Source organism: Epinephelus moara, chromosome 4 (genome assembly GCF_006386435.1).
Source record: "Epinephelus moara isolate mb chromosome 4, YSFRI_EMoa_1.0, whole genome shotgun sequence".
In the NCBI taxonomy this organism is placed as follows: domain Eukaryota; kingdom Metazoa; phylum Chordata; class Actinopteri; order Perciformes; family Serranidae; genus Epinephelus; species Epinephelus moara.
Genome location: NC_065509.1, coordinates 8,943,160 through 8,962,385, shown reverse-complemented (window position 1 = coordinate 8,962,385; position 19,226 = coordinate 8,943,160). Strand labels below are relative to the sequence as shown.

Here is a 19,226-nt window from a genome sequence, read left to right as displayed (position 1 = left end):
AACTCACACTGGCAAACATACTCTTCATAATCTAGATATTAGGAGGTCATTCATTCTGGGTTCAGCTGTAGTTGTCTTCCTTCTTTTATACCTGCTCAGCACAACCTAACATAAGATGTTAATAAGATTATGTGTTAGCCCTATATGCTGTTTGACCTCTATAGTTCTTATTCACTTTTACCCAGCAGCCCACTCTGTCGCCAGGCACACGAGCTGGTATTGATTCTGCATCACTACACCTACTTGGTCTAAAAATAAAATAAAATAAGAATGGACAAACAAATCCTGTCAGGGAACTGTGCAAGAAACTCCTCAGCTGTTATTGGAAAAAAACATATGCATTATGTTTTTTTTCTCTTTGTACTTTAGTGAACAGCCTAATCAGGCCTCCTGATGACTTGCAATCCCTTGCATTACAGCCATGTTGGTTTATGGAATGTGATAATATGACCAGCTGCTCAGATCACATGACTGGATAGTGTGAGAAAATCTGTTTCACTTTCTCTCTCTTTGTTAAAACCCTCACTGAAAGCTACAGTCACATTGATTTAATGTTTTATCATTATCAGCTGAAATATAGTTAAAAATACACTCTTTGGATATTTTTAGTTTATTTATCTGGAGTAAGAATCTGCTATTGGTGAGTTTAAAGGTTTCAGGAACATCACACCTAAAGGACTGATGCATCAGTTTTTAATACTTGAACTCTGTAACTAGCCTATATGCTATAACATTATCATTTTGTCAATACTGATGCACCAAAGTTGACAGATGCATTGTTTAATGATTAACTGGACAGGAGAGAATAAAACAAAGTCCTGCTACACTACTTTTCATTCATTTTTTGGACTTCATTTTTTTGTATTTTAATGAAGTCAGTGAAGAAGTCTGGAGGAGGAATCATTCTTTGGTGGAAATGCAAACATCTCATAGATCTAAAAGCTGGCAAGGGTCCCAACAACACTGTTAAGTTTCATTATAAGGGTCACAACCAAGAAAGGTTGAAATCTTTTGGTTTAATCTTCACAATGCATTTTATTTATAAGCTCATCATGTTTTTTCTTAATCTGAAAAGTAACCAGTTATTATAGCTTTTGGATAAATACAGTGGAGTAGAAAGGACAATATTTCCCTCTGAAACGCAGTGGAGTAGAAGAGAAAAGTAGAGTAAAATTAAAATAGGGGAGACCGGGTGTGGTTGTAACTTTTTTTCTTTTTCTTTTTCTTTTTTTTAATCTTGGCAGCTACAACTTGCTGAATTTTTGTGTTAGAGCTTCCAAATTCTGGCACAAAATAACCTCATTTGTCTACTGCAAATATGAATGTTTTCAGCTTCTCCAACTACAGCATAGAATCCATTAACTGATGTGAAACACAAGGAGCTTATTTTTACAAATGACCCTTGAAGTGGTCATTTGTAAAAATAAGGGTGGGGAATTAAAAATTACACAATCACAAAAAATACACATAAAAAATTATATATACACTAATAACCAATTCCTGACATGCTAATCTGTACCTGTAAGATGTTTAGTACCTCACTTGGAGTGAGTCCAAAATACAAGTCAAGACATCAAAGACTTCCTGACTGCTGTGACAACCAGACAGGGCAGCTGTGTTGATCCTCTTTTGTGAAAGTTCTGTTATTTTTTGCAGCATCCGCTCAATGTCACATGGCAGATAGAGTATTACATGGCAACAGACCTTACTGTCTTTCTTTGCTTCACCTCATGTGATGCAAACTTTAGTGGGAGTGCACATACACAAGAAGCACAGATACAAATGTGATTAGTTGTCACTGAAGTTAGTTGTAACATTTTTTAAAATGGTGATACAACCATCCCCACCCTTTTCAGCCATTGTTTAACTTGCTGTGGCAGCAAGAAGGTTTAATTAAATGACTCACAATTTGCCTGAGACAATATTCTCTAACCTTATGCAAGTTACATAATTCTATTTTCATCAGTATCATTACTAATCCAATCTGTGTTTTGGCTGTAAAATCTGTATATTTCTTCACACAGCGATGGAATTTCACAGTGAGGGTCAGGAAGGAGGTGGTCATATAATAAATTTATTACATGACTCATGCGTCTCCCTTTTTGGAGATGGTGGTGCTGTTACAACCATACACAGTCTCTCCTGTTCAAATATACAAGTGCCTCAAAATGATATCTATTAACCTACGGCACTTGAGTAATTATACTCAGTTACTTTTCACCACTGTTAGTGTGCCTGATGGACACAGGAGTGCTAAAATAATGACCTTATTGCACTTAATGTTTTTTTATGATACTTAAATTACTCTACATATTTCTGTTTTATAGATTTATATATCTGTGTGAGTCAGTGGTGAGTTTATGGTAATCTAAGGCACTCTGGCCCTCCCATTGTATCACTGTAATATTTGCTTTGATTTCTATGGGTACTTTATTGTCCCTTATAGCATATTTTTTTCATGTGGAGTTCATAAAATAATGATTTTAAATTGCTTTGATATTATATTTATTATCATCTACACAAATAAAACTCACTCTACATAAACTGATTTTTCTCTTTTACAATGCTTCTCCCTTTAAGGCCACACTCAGCTGCTGAAGGAGAGCATCGTTGGTATTGTTGCATCTCTGGTCTCCTCCTTCCTCCCTCCTCCTTTCCCCTCCCTTCACTCATCCATCCATCCGTCCACCCCCTCTCCTCTCCACACACGCACACCGATTTGCGCATCGCCTCCTCCGGCACAATGACCAACGATTCTCCGGAGGAGGAGACCCGAGCCCCGGGCGGCGGAGGAGGTGTCGGAGGTGGGAAAGTAATCACTCGAAGGAACCGAGCGGACGACAATGTGACCATCCTGACATCCTCCATGGATTTACACAGAGCCAGCCGGAGCCGAGCCAGCAGCAGCAACGATCCCGCCCCGAGCATCACATCCTCCGTGGATCTGAGTACCTCCTCTCTGGAGCTGAGCATCCAGACGCGGATCTTTAAGATCATCGTCATCGGGGACTCCAACGTGGGGAAGACCTGCCTCACCTTCCGCTTCACCGGGGGAAGCTTCCCCGACAAGACCGAAGCTACTATCGGCGTGGATTTCAGGGAGAAGGCGGTGGAGATTGAAGGGGAGACTATCAAGGTAAAAGCAACAGAGGGGCTGGATGTTCATCAGTGTTTCCTCACTCCCTCCCCTCCTCCTCTTCCTCCTCCTCCTCTTTTCTTTTTGTTGATCAGCTGCAGCTCAAAGTCTGCCAGTGGATCACACAGGGCCTATTCTTTCATTTTATCCCCACAAAACCACAGAATAAATATCACAGCACTTTTCTTTAGGGATAATTTTCAATTCAAAATGTCATTTCACATGCTGGAGAAATGTAACACGTTTTGACAACACTGGTTTTGTGCGTCCTTGTAGCTGAAAGGAAGACAAAACAATGAATGTCTTTTGTATAGTCCAATGGTTGTTTGAGGAAAAAAAGAATATGAGTGTACAAGTTTGACATCAGATGTTTCAATGTTACATGTTTTTGTTGTGTTAATTAAATCTCAGCTGATCCTGGCAAACCTTTTAACCTTTGTTACTTAGAAAACAATTAAATCCATTCAAATGAAATTAAATAACAATAAAACAATTAACAATTAAATCCTGAGTAGATTTGAAAGGTTTAGTGGATTAATCGATTAGTGACAGAAAATGTCAACCCAGTTGCCAGAATAATTCTTGTTATTGTACATATCTGCAAACCATGGATATGTAGCCTACATGTGTTATTATGTAGTGGACACATTAAAACATTTTTACATTTACATTTCAACAACACTGTGGTTAGGTTTAGGCACAAAAATCACTTGGTTAAGATTAGGAAAAGATCATGTTTTGGCTTCAAAAAACAAAACCCTATTTTAATAACTCTATGCTGGCTGGATGTGCAGTCATGTCTTGGTAAAAAAAAAAAACAACAACATTTCATTGGCACTACCCTCAATGGAAACACAGCAATAGGTCATGAAAAAACATTCACATTTGGTGGCTAAAAAGCTGCTGGAAACGCTGAAAAACAACTGGTTTTGTTGTTTGTTGGTCTCGAATACTGGTCTGCAGTTTGGCAGGTGTCTTGTGTAGGTGTCACACCGTCCACCATCCCCTCCACCTCCGGATGACAATGTCAGTTCATATTTAAGGGCACTTAAGAAACATTGATAGGATTCATATGAAATGCACAAATGTAACCTATCCATGGTTTGTAGAAATGTACAGTGCCAACATTTTCTTCTGACAACAGGACTGGAAAATTAATCTGAAGCTATTTTGATAGTCCATTCATCATCCATTCTTTATGAACAAGTTTTCAAGGAAATGCTAAAACATCACCTGGTTCTTCGGTTGTTAACATATGCTGCTATTCTTTGTGTTATGATGGTAAAGTAAACATCTTTGGGTATTAGACTGTGGGTTGGACAACAAAAGCAACTTATAGATGTCCCCTTGGACTCAGGAAAGCTGTGATGGCACTATTTTCAGACATTTCTCAGACTTAATGGCCATAATTGAGAAGGTAGCAGATGAATCAGGAATGAAAATAACTGATGGTTGCAGCCTTTATTACAGGTATGTTTTAGGGCCCCTGTCCAGCTCAAGCATCACTGATTCAGGAGGAGCTCTGAATGTTCTCTGAAAAGGTTTTTAGAATACCGTCAACTTTGTGTCATTCAGAGTATTAGGGGCCACATGTACTTGGCATTACTGGGGAGTTAGAGCAGCCCAGATTATTACGGCATGGATTCAGATGTAGCAGATTTGTACATTAATTCTCTAATCTCTGCTCCAGCATAGTATAACAAAAACAAATTTCAAGATAAGTATTGCTGTTTACGCCTAATTTCTGCCCTACCTATGTTATCTAACTAAAAAATAGTTACATCAAGAAATTTTTGCCTCTTAAGATGACTGAAAATGAGTCATCCTCAACATTGCTATGTTTTGTTTCAGAATGATGAAGACAGTTGGATAGAAAATGGGATGTAGGCGCTACATGAGGATGTGTTTTCCATGCCAACTATTGTGTTTTTCTCCAAATGATGTTGAGATTTTTAGACATTCTATTATCTCAGATGGCTTGAATTTAGTTCATGTAGCTGCTGTAAATGGGAAACACATCTCCCTGGGGGAGCATGCCTTCAGACTCCCTATGTTTGGGAAAAGCCCCAAAAGTTTACAACTTACAACCCCAAATCATATCATATCATATCATATCATATCATATCATATCATATCATTTCCTAACAAATTCCACACAGGTGCAACCAACAGCAATATAAATGTAGTCTATAGTACTGTAATGGTATCCTGGTAATTGCTGAATTAAAATTTAATGATTTCCAACATCCTTCTAACAATACTCACTGGCAGATGTAGCAACATAAATTTAGTGCAACACTATAACAGCCTAGTTGTATCATGACAAATAACATCAGATTCAAGTCACATCATCATGTATTAATTTGAGAGAGCTGTGACTGAATAAAAGGCTTTTTATGGAGAGCTCTTAGTCTGTTGAATAATGTACATACCTTCCCCCTCCTCACTCAGCTGGTAGCTACGTCACACATACACATGTGTGCTTGCTTCCCCCCTCTCTGTCTCGGTGGAATAGTCTGTCTGCAACCTCCAGATGCCCCCTAATGCTGACTCACACACTGTACACTAGGTCAGCATGTCTGAATCATTGAAATTCTCTTTAAAACACATACAGCATTGTGAGCATTGTAAGTTCATTGTTTTAGCACCTGGCTCTGTTTCTACCTTCATAAGTGGTGAAGTAATGCTGGTGAATACATCAAGGTGGAGCAATAAGCAAAGATTTTGTTATCTAGATGAAGCCTGCTCAATTAATTAACCCCTTTGCTGTAGTTTAGAGCTATAACTAACAATTATTTCCGCTGTCGATTAGTCTGTCAATTACTTTTCTCCATTAATTGATTTGTTGTTCAGTTATGAAATGTCAGAAAATAGCAATATCATCATCAATGACCAGTGCTTACCAAAGCCCAAGATGATGTCATCAAATGTCTTGTTTTGTCCACTGCTCAAAGATAGTCAGTGTACTGTCATAGAGGACAGGAGACAAGCAAATATTTACATGAAGCTGGAATCAGAGGATTTTAACTTTTTTTGTTAAATGAACCTAACCCATTAACTGATTATCAAATTAGTTGGCAATTAATTTAAGAGCTGACAAATAATTGATCAATCGATTAATTGTTGCAGCTCTACTGTAGTTGCTGGAAGTGCAGGCAACATCTTCTTCTTAATACTCCTTAAAAAATGTATTCTAAGAAAATAATTGGCTTATCCTTTTGGCAAAATATCTTAATGCCTACTGTTCATTTATCTTGTTGTGGATATGGTCCCAGACCTTCTCACCTTTAATGCAGCAGACAATTCTGCTTGCACAGAAGAACTACCATAAAGCCACTGGAATATATAGGAGAGTATACCCACTTCCCCCTGAGGAACCCACCCATCTAAATAGCAATACACCCACCTACCACTACCACTGGCCATGGGAGTGTGTCCTTTTCATGTAATGATCCCAGAAGTTCTTAGGACAAACTGAAAACTTTTCACCGCACTACAGCAGGGCCTTTAATAGTATTATATTTGTCAGTGTGTTGATTATTCTGTTTTCGTGTTGTTTAACACTGCAGCTTCAAGGGCTGTTAACAACAAGCTGGAATACCGTATGTATTTAGAGATAGGCACTTCTGAGTGAAGGATTTATCTTGTCAGTACTGGTGGTTGTACTGTAAGAACTGAAGGTTTACAAGCAGGCAGGTGTTTTAAATCCAGCAGGCTCCAGGATCATTTATTGCCTCAGCTGATACAGGCAGCTAAACTCTTGTGTCATCCAGATGGTGATTTTATGACTTCTGCAGTGGATAATTTTTTTATTTTTGGATTAAAAACTATGCTACTTCACTGGCGCAGTAGGGCTTTAAAACAGGTTATGAACCAACTGCATAACAGCACAAGTCAAATTTCACTCACAGTTTACATATAACAGGATAATTATATAATAGAAGAATTCATCATCATCATCATCATTCATTAAACTAAATGTACTTAGATCTACTCTAGCTGGGTGACTGTTTTTCCTCTCCTGTCCTCTGGCAGGTGAATAAAAGTAGCACACAGATTGGCAACGACAAATGCTATGAGCAGCAGAGGACTAAAAATAGCAGAGCACTAAGTATAGATTATATAGCAAGGTGTCAAAATAATGATTCTCAAGTTTAAGATTCATCAACATTGGCAGGCAGACTTCAGTCCACAAGCAGAGATGTTACAATGATTTTGTCTATATTTGACTTAATTTTGCCATTTATTTCATGTCACTTAAAAAGACATTCTCTCTATATAAAATATATAGAAGCCTTATCATTATCTAAGATCTGTTTTGTGCATTATCAGTTTCCTGAACTTGCTGTCAAATTATGGGGCACACAGTGTTCATCATGGATTAAGCTATGTTGTTACCAGCTGTGTTAAATGCAGCATCCAACATCTGATGCTAAATAGCCAGGCTTGTCCTTTCAAATGATAAAAGCAGATAATTCACTGGTGCTTTTTCATTATTGGTCTGGGCTGAGTGTTGGGAGATGTCCATGTTGATACACAAAGTGCTACTGATTACACAGAGACATTCAGCAAGCTGACAGCCCAATATACAGTACAGTATATATGACCTAGCATGAGCCATTACTCATTTTTTACTCTGTCTGCATTCTGATGTGGCTGAATTTTATTTTTAGGTGAAATCGATATTAGTACTTCTGTTGTGCAGGAAAATAAAGCTCACTTCCTCCTTGTCCATCTGGTTAAATCTGGACCATCAAATGCTGCAATTATGAAATTACATGGCTTTAGAGCAGCTCCACATGGTGCACATGTGTGCTGGCTGAGGGATAGAGGGTGTGTGTGTGTGTGTGTGTGTGTGTGTGTGTTTGGGGGGGGGGGGTCATATGACACATATGAAACGGGGGGGCTTGGGGGTCCTCTGCCAGAAAATTTTGTCTGACACTTCATTTTCTCCTTTTGGTGATTTTTTATGCATCGATTTTCTGCATCAATTTAGGGTGTTATCGTCGTAGCTGCCATTTTAATGCCCAAAAAATAATAGGATGTAAAGGCAAAGAGTGAAAAAAAAGTCATGGAGAAACAGCTGAAGGTGTACAAAATATCTCAGATACAGCTGCTGCCATCTTGTGCTTGTGACGTCATTCAGAATCAGTCTGCAGGGTAATGATCTCAGCAGTGTCAAGTTCCCGCCCAAACAGTCATCCATTGCACTCATCAGTGCCACTGATCACCAGCACACTGATTGGCACATACAGCTGTAAATCATGACATCTTATCCCCATTTTATAGATGTGAGAACTGAAGGATCATCCAGCCCTTTTATGTAGTTACTATATCCACTTAACTTAGTATGGATTTATCACCTTCTGCCCTTCATCTGAATTTCGCAAATCATAATAGTCACGTGTCACCAAACCAGTTATTATGACAAAGTCCTCTGCTACTTTCATGTTTCTACCGGGGGGGACAATGGCACACGTTCTTGGCACACAACGTGTCCCTGCATCCCCATTACACATATTGGCATGTGAGTCCTGGTGTGATCTGACACATTTCCTCAAAGTATGAAGTAAACTGAGAACAGGCAGTACAAAATGCAGTCAGTTATTTGACGTTGTTGCCCATGGCAGTGCATAACACACATTTTATAAACTTGGCTACCCAGCCTGCGTACATTGTGGCAATTTAAACCTACAATTGGGTATTTGGCATTACATTTATTTTGGCGTACATCAAATGTATACAGCACAGAGCAGGGCCCTAATCACGTAGTTATCATTGGTGGGTGAGGGGGGACCATTTTCAGTCTTCATGTTCTGTGACCCAACCCTCCAGGCGGGTGTGGGGACAGTTCTCCCCAAGACAAATCTTCAGAGACTTTAAAGCTAAACAGACCATTTTAGAGCATTTTTAAACAAAACATTTTCGAGTGCCATTTTAGGGAGCCAGAGTATGATTGAAGGCTGAACAGGAAAAGTGAATACACTATGATTTTTTTCTCTATCTTTAAAGGACATACACAATTTATTGACTTTTTACATGACGTGCTATACTATGACTGTAATGACTTTTTTTATTACATACCAACACTTTACAAACACTATAACAGTTGACAGTGATAAAGCCTACATTACACTCATATTACATTATAGTTTTCCACTTCTTGATACATGTGAAAGTAACGACATAGACAGTACAGTGTTTGACACTGGTTGTACCAACAGCAGTTGAGCAACAGCTTCTGTTGGAGTATGGCAACACCACCTGCACCAACCACAGGCAGAAATGTGATACACGATAATATTAGAACAACTAGTAATAATAATGGCAATTTGTTAAGTTTGTAGTTTATAATTTAGCAGAAAAGCCCACAGTGCTGTAGAGCAGTGCTCTTCTGAGACCCTATAGACAGGAATATGTGAACACTCTCTCCTGTTGGTGTGGTACAGTGCCATGTACTGGTTCTTGTAAGCTCTTAAAGGCTTAGACAACTGATTGTAGACAGATTCATATTTGGAGTTCTTTTCTAATTTACTGAGATTTTCCAACGTAATAAGTTTGGGTGTCTGGATTCTGTCACTCTGCTGCGACATGACATGTTTATGACGAGCCTGGATATTCTGAAAACCACAAAATCAAACCATACACTTTTCCCCAGTCATATTAAACACAGTCTGATCATGTCTACCTCCACAGGTGCAGGTATGGGACACAGCAGGCCAGGAGCGATTTCGTAAATCCATGGTGGAACACTACTACCGCAATGTTCATGCTGTGGTCTTTGTGTACGATGTCACCAAGATGGCTTCCTTCCGCAACCTACAGACATGGATAGAGGTTGGTAACTGACCCATTATATTGTGATACAACTAGTCTAAGTCAGTGTAGTAAGGGTTGATGGAGCACTACCCATATCTTTCTCACAAGCACTACCTAATAAGCAGCATCTCACAGTTTCTGGTGTTCCCATTGGTCCATCCCCAAGACTATTTATTAACTGTGGGTCGACACTGTGATGTTTCTGTCACAAAACGTGGTTTGCTTCTATGAATTCTAACCACTGCTGTGAGCAAGCCAACAAAGAGGTGCACTGTGGATTCACTTAGAAAATGGATTATTCAAAGTTGTTGTGTATGTAGGAAAACTCTTCCCAGTGTGCCCTACTACTACTATTCCTTCAATTAATATGAAAAATGGTCAGTCTTTGGTTACTGTAAGTTACATCAGCAGTAGTAATATTAATAAAATGACTAGGCTACAAGATGTGTTAGTAATTGGTCAGACTAGTAGTAGCAAGTGGTTCTTGTGGCTACTTATCAATAGCCACTGCTGCCATAGTGATAGCAGTAGTGGTTGCAGTGAAAGCAACAGCAGCTGCAGCAGTTATACAGTCATTTTTTCATGAAAGACATTTTGACAATAAAAGAACAGCTGTTATTAATAATGGTAATTAACAGCTGCATTCCATTTATTTTGCCACTTTCTGGATCCTTATCTGGTATTGTGCATGTGGCTTACTATGGTCCTACTGGGAAGTGAGTCATTGTTAATGTTATCAACTAAACCTGTGCTTTTCCTGCTATGACGAGTCAAAATGACATCAACACAGTTTATAGTGTCTTTAATGTAATATTACATTGTAAATTTGATTCTGTTAGCCTTCGCTTGAGTCACACGCTATCAGGTGACTTAAGATTTGTTGTTGTGGTAACGCTACTCTGAGGCAGTCAGATTGAAAAGACAGCAAATGGCCTGGCCTTTATCTAAGACTTTTCCATTTATGATACTGAATCCAAAATGTTTACACATGACTTTTTTACATGTTTAGTGTCATGATTGTGTGGTCATTATGACAGCTAGTTTCCCCGTCATTGCGTTAGGAAAGAGAATGGCAATGGCGGTGCCCTTGAGCAAGGCACCAAACCCCCCAACTGCTCGAGGTGCCTGTCCAAGGCAGCCCCCTCACTCTGACATCTCTCCACTTTGTGCATGTATAGGTCCTGTTTGTGCATGTGTGTGTATTTCGGACCTGTGTGTTAATGACAACAGAGTGAAAAATTTGAATTTCCCCTCAGGGGGATTAATAAAAGTATATATATATATATATATGTATATAAAATAGCCGAATTTGCTGTGGACAACTGGGCATGGGCTCTGTGTTTTGACTAACTAATTAACCAACACCCACCACTGATATGATGATAATTATGGACGGATATTTTGTTTTCTTCCCAGGTCACACCATAGTTTGAATTTCAAATAAAAGTGACACCCCTAGACCACATGCAACTTCAACTGGTTGCAGAGGCACTGTAACTAGCTGTATTAAGCAATAAGCCACGAGAGGCCTTGGTTTACAGTAACTGTAGAACAGCGTCAAGTGTCTTATTGCTTTTATAAAACAGTTGATACATATATCTGGCATTTTTCATAACATAAATGCAGCAAATAAAAATGCGATAATTTATTTTAACTAATAATCATTTGCCAAGCATTGTAGTTCATTTTGCAGAATTGTTGCCAAATAATACAAAGATGCAATGGAAAGTGCCAGCTGCTGACAAATCCATGTCAACATGGAGCCAACAGTGACGCCCTAAGGGGAGGCTAGGCCACCCTAATATAAACGCTGCCCAACCCACTGCCCCCTGGTGAAAATAACTGGAGGCTGACATTACTGTCTTCGAGAGGCTGTGGCATGCATCTGTCTTGTGAAACTAGACTAATCTAAGGCATTGGTACCAAGCATGTTGGCACAGTTTGTGGGGAAGGGGGCTAAATGATACTCCAAAGGCTAAATTTTAGCAAGGGAACAACTAGCATGGCCATTTTCAGATGGGTCCTTTGAACTCTGACGTCAAAAGTGATATTGCTGGCAATTGACTTTGTTCTAGTTTTGTACCATAGTTTGAATTTCAAATAAAAAGTGACACCCCTGAATCACAGCCATTTTGGAACTGATAAGATCTTTTCAACAAGTTGTAAATATAGTAGTTGTCATAAATTCCTCATAATTACAGCTAAGAGCAACTTAGCTGCTTATATTTATTGTCACATATCACATAAACATGTCTACAGTTTATAAGGTTTATAAAACCATATTCTGTTGTGTTTCAGGAGTGTAATGGCCATCGGGTCTCGGCATCAGTACCTCGAGTCCTGGTGGGAAACAAGTGCGACCTTGTGGACCAAATACAGGTGAGTGTACTCAAGTGAAGGCCACAATACAATATATTTACTGCCTTAGATTTAATTAGGGTTTACAATCAAACATCTGTGCTTTCCCAGGTGCCCTCCAACACGGCGTTGAAGTTCGCCGACTCCCACAACATGCTGCTGTTTGAGACGTCGGCCAAAGACCCGAGGGAGAGTCAGAACGTTGACTCCATCTTCATGTCTCTGGCCTGCCGCCTGAAAGCCCAGAAATCCCTCCTCTACAGAGACGTGGAGAGAGAGGATGGGAGAGTCCGGCTCACACAAGAGACTGAAACAAAGAGTAATTGTCCGTGTTGAGGAAAAGGAGAAGTGGGAGGCATAATGGAAGGGGAAGAGAGAAGAGTAGCTGTACATGTCAAGGAAGAGGAGGAGAGGGATGATAGGAGAGTGAGGTTACAACAAGAGTCTTTTAAATTAAGTGCAACTTTCCTGGTTTAGGAGAAGGAATGGGGGGGTTGAGGCTGACACTAAGAGCAACGTTTTTCAAGGGGACTGAAACATCATCAATATTCTTGTTCTCAAGGATGAGGATAGGGATTAGGGGTGAGGATGGAGAGTAAAGAGGACAAAGAGATTTATTAACAATTCAGAAATGAGACGATGTTGTCTTTAAACTGCAGCATAGTGTAGAAATTCGTCCAATTTATTGAAATATAGACAGAAACAGAGTACATTCAGTGTGCCCAGTGAACAGGCAAACACAGGAGATGAGTCATTTGGGGATCTACAACAAACAGTCTTGATGTAAGAGGCTGTTGTTTCCTGCCCTGGTTTGGTGTTTATGACAGCCATTACTATCAGGAACATTCTGAGGCAACATATTAGAGCAGTCTTGTTTTTGCTGCCTTATTCATATTGATTTCATCCACATCCTAGCTGAACACAGATTTCACAACCCTTCTCTACTGCCTTAAAAAGCTGCATCTGTCTTGGTTTCAAGAACTCATTCAGGCAAAAGTAGCAGAGAGGTTTTAAGTATTTTAATTGCTTGAGATGATCTTGGTTTGTACAAACAACCAAACACTCTCTTGCCTCCTAAGTGGCTAAGTACTTGAGAGATTGAATGAGACTATTTTTGTCTCAGAATCTTAATGTACCTGATATCTATCTGGGTCAGTCCTTCACAAGTTGACTTAAAATTACTGTGAGATCACGAATACATAGGAAAAATGAGAAAACACCTCTCAAACAAACTATGGCTGAAATACGGGGGGAAAGTGTAGGTGAGCTCAAAGGACCTACACAGGAAGACCTTGACAACAAGGTTTCCTGAAAACAGAACATTTAGAGGTTGTCAGGCAGCATGTCACATATTGATTTAGAGGCTGTAAGATCCTCTTACCCTTATGCAGGAGAAATGCACTCTCCTACAAAGAAGGGCCGTCAAGGCAAGGCTCCCTTTTCTCATCTAATCCTGATGTAAACATATCTTCTCTATGCTTACCCTCTGGCAAAGTGGCTTATCCAGCTTTCCCTTTGTGTGCAAATGTAAAAACACCCAGTCTTTGCCATATGTGACCTCAAGACAGCCAGTCAGCCAGTCAGCCACAGCAATTCCATACTCAGTAATGACCATTATTCAAAATAAAGGCCTTCTGTTTACTATGTATAGACATATATCTGCATGTGTATGCAGAATCTGTAGGCAACAGTACAAGATTTTGGTATCAGAAACATTCTGGAGTAGTATTGACCAATCATGTTTGAGCAAGCTTTAGTTGCTTGCAGGTTAACAGTTTGTGCGGAGAGGCGGAATGCACTGGCCTAAATGCAATCTCTGAACCCAGCAGCTATCGTCTGATGAAGATTTAGCTTTTTATTAGCTTTTTTAAGAAATGTATCTGTATTCATATGCAGATAGAGAATAGATGAAATGGCTGGTGCATGAAAGAGGAAGTCTTGGCCTGGATATCCACTGGCTCAACCCAATTGCCAGAAAAAAATGTTGCCATTGTGCATTTCTGCAAACTGTCGAAACAGCCTGAAAGCCAAACTCCAGGCTTCAAAACGGGAGTCCACAACCAATGAATGACATCATGGCAGCTACGTCCATTCATTTTACAGTCTATGGTTTAGGCAAAAAAAAAAAAAACATTAGTTTTAGTTAAGTAAAGATCATGTTGGGGCTTAAAAAACTGGTTTTGATTGGTAAAAAACAACCGCTTTTTGCGTCACTGTCCCTGATGGAAAAACAGGGAGGGGTCACTAAAAAACACCTACGTTTAGTGGCTAAACAGATGATTTGCTAAAAAACAACTGGTTTTGTTGGTGTCAAACAGCGGTCTGCAGCTTGGCAAGCGTTTTGCAGGCATCTCACCTAAGTGTCAAGCCATCCACCATTCCCTTCATCTCCTGATGACACAGTCAGCTTATAAACTACGTCACTTATGAAATGTTGAAATGTAACGTATTTGTGGTTTGCAGAAACTTACAATGCCAACATTTTCTTCTGGTGACTGAGATGGCTGGCTTCACTGAATCTCCCAAAACATTGTTCTGAGATTTCCTTCAGTCTGTCTTCGACAATGTGCTCTCCTCATCAATATCACTGCCTCCAGTCTCGGAGAGGACAGGAAACATGATAGAAAACTGTGACCCCTGTATAGATACTGGATATATTTATACTGCGACACATCCTGAGCCCAGGTGTATGGTACAGTATGAGTGACTTTTAAGCTTGGTGTCTGTATAAGGGAATGAGTCCATGATGACACAGGCTGCATGAAACATTGTAGAAAGCCATATTCATTATTTAATGTGCACAGAGATGCAGAGTGTTTTACATTCAGAGAGCTCCAGCTGGGTTGTGGATGGAAGAACACTGTACATGACTCAGTGTTGAAGCTATGGAGCATTTGTAATAAGGCATCAATTCACAAGTCTGACCATAATGCTGTCACTTTGCTACGGCAGCACTTTCACCATATCTTACCCTATTTTAACACTGTAGCCTAATTTTGCAATCCTATTAATGTACTTGGATGCCATATGTAAAAAATTCAGATCAGTGAGCATTTCAGACCAGTGTACCCTCCAAGCTGACAGTCTGATGACCTAATTAATATCCCACTGAGCAACCTAAACACTGTGAAGATGAAGTTAATGAAATCCATACGGCTATTGTCTCAGCTGTATCAGGTTTTGTTGATTTTTATTCAGACATTCTTGAGTTTCAAACATGTTTGTATCAGAGGTAGCAGGATCAAGCAGCCGTCACAGGTGAATAAAATAGCATTATTCTAGTCATTCTTAGTGTATGTATGGAGAAATCTGTGGCATGGAACCCAGAGCCATAGCTGAAACAAAAGCTGGGCAAAAGAACTCATGAAAAATAGGATAACATTCATTCATCCATTTTCTGAACTGCTTGTACTGTTCAGGATTGTGGGGGGGGGGGGCTGGGTCATATCCCAGCACATAGTACGGGAAAGGGCAGGTATACCCTACAAGTCTTTACCTGTTAACATATGTCTGGCTCTGTTTAACATTGAGTTAGCATAACCAGGCTAATGAAGTTACTGACTGCACTAGCCTAATAAGAAGAAAAATGTGCTGTGGGGAAAAAGAAGAACGTGCCTGTTTTCTCTCCAGATCTGAAGAAAATAACATTTGGTTTCAAGTGACTGAAGGAGAAAAAGAAAGGTAGTAAACAGTTAGTCTTTAATGTCATTTATGACTCATAATTATAGTGATGATTTCATATATTACATTAAGCTCCATCTTAAGTTTTGTTTTTCAAACATTTGAAATCATGTCCAATTCGTATTTCATCCAGATCTAAAAGTTAAGAATACAAATGTACAGTGTGCTTGCTTGCCTTCCCGTTTCCTTGTACTGTACATACAATGTTTTATTTGTTATCTTTTGGTTTTTCGTTTGTTTGTTTGTATTTTATTTAATTTATTATTTTTGTTGTTATTATTGATATTGGGTATTTTTTTGGTAGGGAGGGGGTGCAGGTTTTTTTTTTTTTTGCCTTTTTTAATAACCCATGTTTGCTCTGAAAGGGATGCCTTGACATTTTGAAATTTACCCTGGTATTTTTGTTTATCTGCAAAAATTCACAATGTTGAAAAGGGTCCTATATGTGCCATTAAAAAATGTCCATGTGGGGAATGGGACCTTGTGAAATCAGATCATAACCTTGATGAATTGTTGATGGTCCTAGAGAGCAAATGACAGAAAATTAACCTTGAACTATTTTGATAATGGATTCATTGATTTTTCAAGCAAATATGCCAAAATTTTCTCTGGTTTCAGCTTCTCACATGTTTTCCTTGGTCTTATATGACAGTAAACTGAACATCTTTGTGTCTTTAACTGTTGGTCAGGCAAAATGGCAAAATAAGGCATTTAAATAAGTCAACTTGGGCTTTGCAAAAATGTGATTGGCATTTTTCACTATTTTTCACATTTTATACACCAAACATTTAACTGATTCATTGATTAAAATAGTTGTGAGATAAATCAGTAATAAAAATAAGAGGCCGTTGTAGTGCTACAGGGTACAACACATCAGCAGGGTTTCCCTCAGTCAGAGAACACTGGCTATATGCATTACCTTTGGCAACTGTTATACACATAACCATTAGGTAATGTATATAATAGTGCTGGTGCAGGCTAGATTGTGAGCTAGCTATTTTCAGCTTTCACTTAAACTGTCCTGTCATTGATTTCAAGATCATTTTAACCCCTTTATCCCTCGGTAAAAATTCTAATAATGTAATATTTACTAATGTATGTGGAGACATTTCCTTTCCTCTCCACAGGAGGAGGTCTATGGTGTCACATTGAGCGCAATGGTGCAAAAATAGAATGAGAAAAAAAACACAATTAGAAAAGATTAACTGCAGAAATAATTTTGTAAAAATGAAATGCTGAAATAGGTCCAGTGTGTAGGATTTCAGGAAATATATTGGCAGAAATGTAATGCAATATTTATAACAATATTCTCATTTGTGTATAATCAGCTGAAGCTAAGAATCATTTTGTGTTCCTTACCTTAGAATGAACCGTTTATATCTACATACAAAGTGGGTCCTCTTCCATGTATTTCGCCATGTTGTTTCTACAGTGGCCCAGAACGGACAAATCAAACACTGGCTGCAAGTAGGGCCATTTGCGTTTTCACATCGGCCATTGTAATTCTTCTACACACTTGGCACACGGGAGAAGTTTCAGTTGGTTGCAATCTGCAATTTCACCACTAGATGTCACCAAATCCTACACACTGGACCTTAAAATGATCAACATGAATCCCATCAGAAAATATAAAATGTACATAAAAGCCAAGTTAAACTCAAGTCAAATTTTAAATTTTATCGACTAAAAAGAGTTTTTATCTGCTTTTATATTATTCCTCAACTTTTAGTTTTAAGGTTAAGTTTTTTTCAAACGCCTATTTTGTAAGGGGCTGGGTTCAGTGCCAGGAGGCCACCTGTAGCAACCTGCGTGATTGACGCAGGTCTAAACTCCATAGCTAAACTCTATTTTTATTGCCATTTTTATGGATAACAGTTAATCTACATAACATGGAGTTAAAATGGATATATTTTTGTTTGCTTGCTTAATGTGACACCACAGAAGTTTGAGGTCAGTCAGCTACAGAGCAGCAGCCCTTACTCAACAACTCTTCAGCACGATGGATGCTTGCCGATGGGGATTCGCACCCTCATCCTTATAACGCAGTACATACTACCTAGTCAACACTACAAACCATTTCAGATAGAAAGTCAAATTACCAAGTTACTCCTTTAACAAAAGCCTTAAGAGTGGTGTTACTTGATTTTATGATGTTGTCATCATTTTATGATAATTGTGAAATCTGAGATGACAATGTTTTCTGGCTGTGAGTTTATTGTTTTGGACTGTATCAGATTGTCTTCTTCTATATGTTTCATATGTAACATTGTTGTTGTTACAATCTCACAAAGGGACTTCTGATAAAACTGCTGAAGAAGCTTCTCTTGACTCAGATCCTCGTTCTTTGGAGACCAGTTAAATCATTCTGCGCTAAACTTTTCTCTGAATCCTTAAACGTAGGTCAACTTTTGAGATTATGACCCCCCTAAGCATTAACATGATGAAGTTTTCGGTTATATGTCTGTTTTGGCCATGTGTCCTGATATTTACTGTTAGAGCTGGTTTCCCTCCCACACAGGAACTTCAGATTTCATGTCTGTTTTTCCGTTTCCGTCTCTTTTCTCTCTGCCCTGTATCTTATTTCACCCTTCATTTGTCACTCTGTTTCTCCTGCCCTTTCATTCTATTTCTGTCCTAATCTTTCTATAGTTCATCCCTTTAAGTCCTTCCATGCCTGTCTCATATCTCAATGTCAGTGCTTCCTTATTTCAGTGACCCCTAATAATTTCAATCTCCTCCTCTGCCTTCCTATATCACACTTTCTGCATCAGTCTCACTGTTCGTCTCCACCTTTCCATCTCTGTCTCCAAACATGTGGCTTGTTTCTTGTCTTTGGCAAGAAAATTAAGTTCTCAAGCTGATCATGTGTCCATTAATGGGTGTAGCAGATGAGTGCAGCTGAATGTTGTGTGTGTGAGGAGATCAGAAATTATTATTTTCTTTGTCTTACCGACCCTCTGGATCTACCAGTGAAAGAACATTACTGAGACAAACTGCATCTACAGATGTCTTTGAATACGTCTTAAAATGTGTGCCATGACATCTTAGAGAATATGGTAAGATATTCAAATTTTGGGGTTTTGAGGCATGTTATAAATTTAGTTATGTTGAGATATTCCAGAAAGGCCCATTGTGTGGGGGAACATTCTTGGAGCGGATTATGTGGTTTGGCGAGTCTGCTATCAAGAGACGGACAACTGATCGGAAACAGAGCACAAGTGATTTTAATAGC

General features: G+C 39.0%; 1 protein-coding gene across 1 annotated transcript; it reads left to right on the top strand.

Moving 5' to 3' along the window:
* Nucleotides 1-2,563: 2,563 nt before the first annotated feature.
* On the top strand, nt 2,564-18,307 carry rab33a (RAB33A, member RAS oncogene family). Its single transcript, XM_050043025.1, has 4 exons — nt 2,564-3,136; nt 9,833-9,973; nt 12,254-12,334; nt 12,425-18,307. The coding sequence occupies exons 1-4, from the start codon at nt 2,564-2,566 to the stop codon at nt 12,647-12,649; spliced, it is 1,020 nt and encodes a 339-aa protein (XP_049898982.1). The 3' UTR covers nt 12,650-18,307.
* Nucleotides 18,308-19,226: the final 919 nt, after the last annotated feature.

Coding starts and splice junctions, on each gene's coding strand:
- rab33a (XM_050043025.1), top strand. CDS start 2,564: ATGCTTCTCCCTTTAAGGCCACACTCAGCTGCTGAAGGAGAGCATCGT. Junction 9,974..12,253: donor ACCTACAGACATGGATAGAG/GTTGGTAACTGA, acceptor GTTGTGTTTCAG/GAGTGTAATGGCCATCGGGT. Junction 12,335..12,424: donor ACCTTGTGGACCAAATACAG/GTGAGTGTACTC, acceptor GTGCTTTCCCAG/GTGCCCTCCAACACGGCGTT.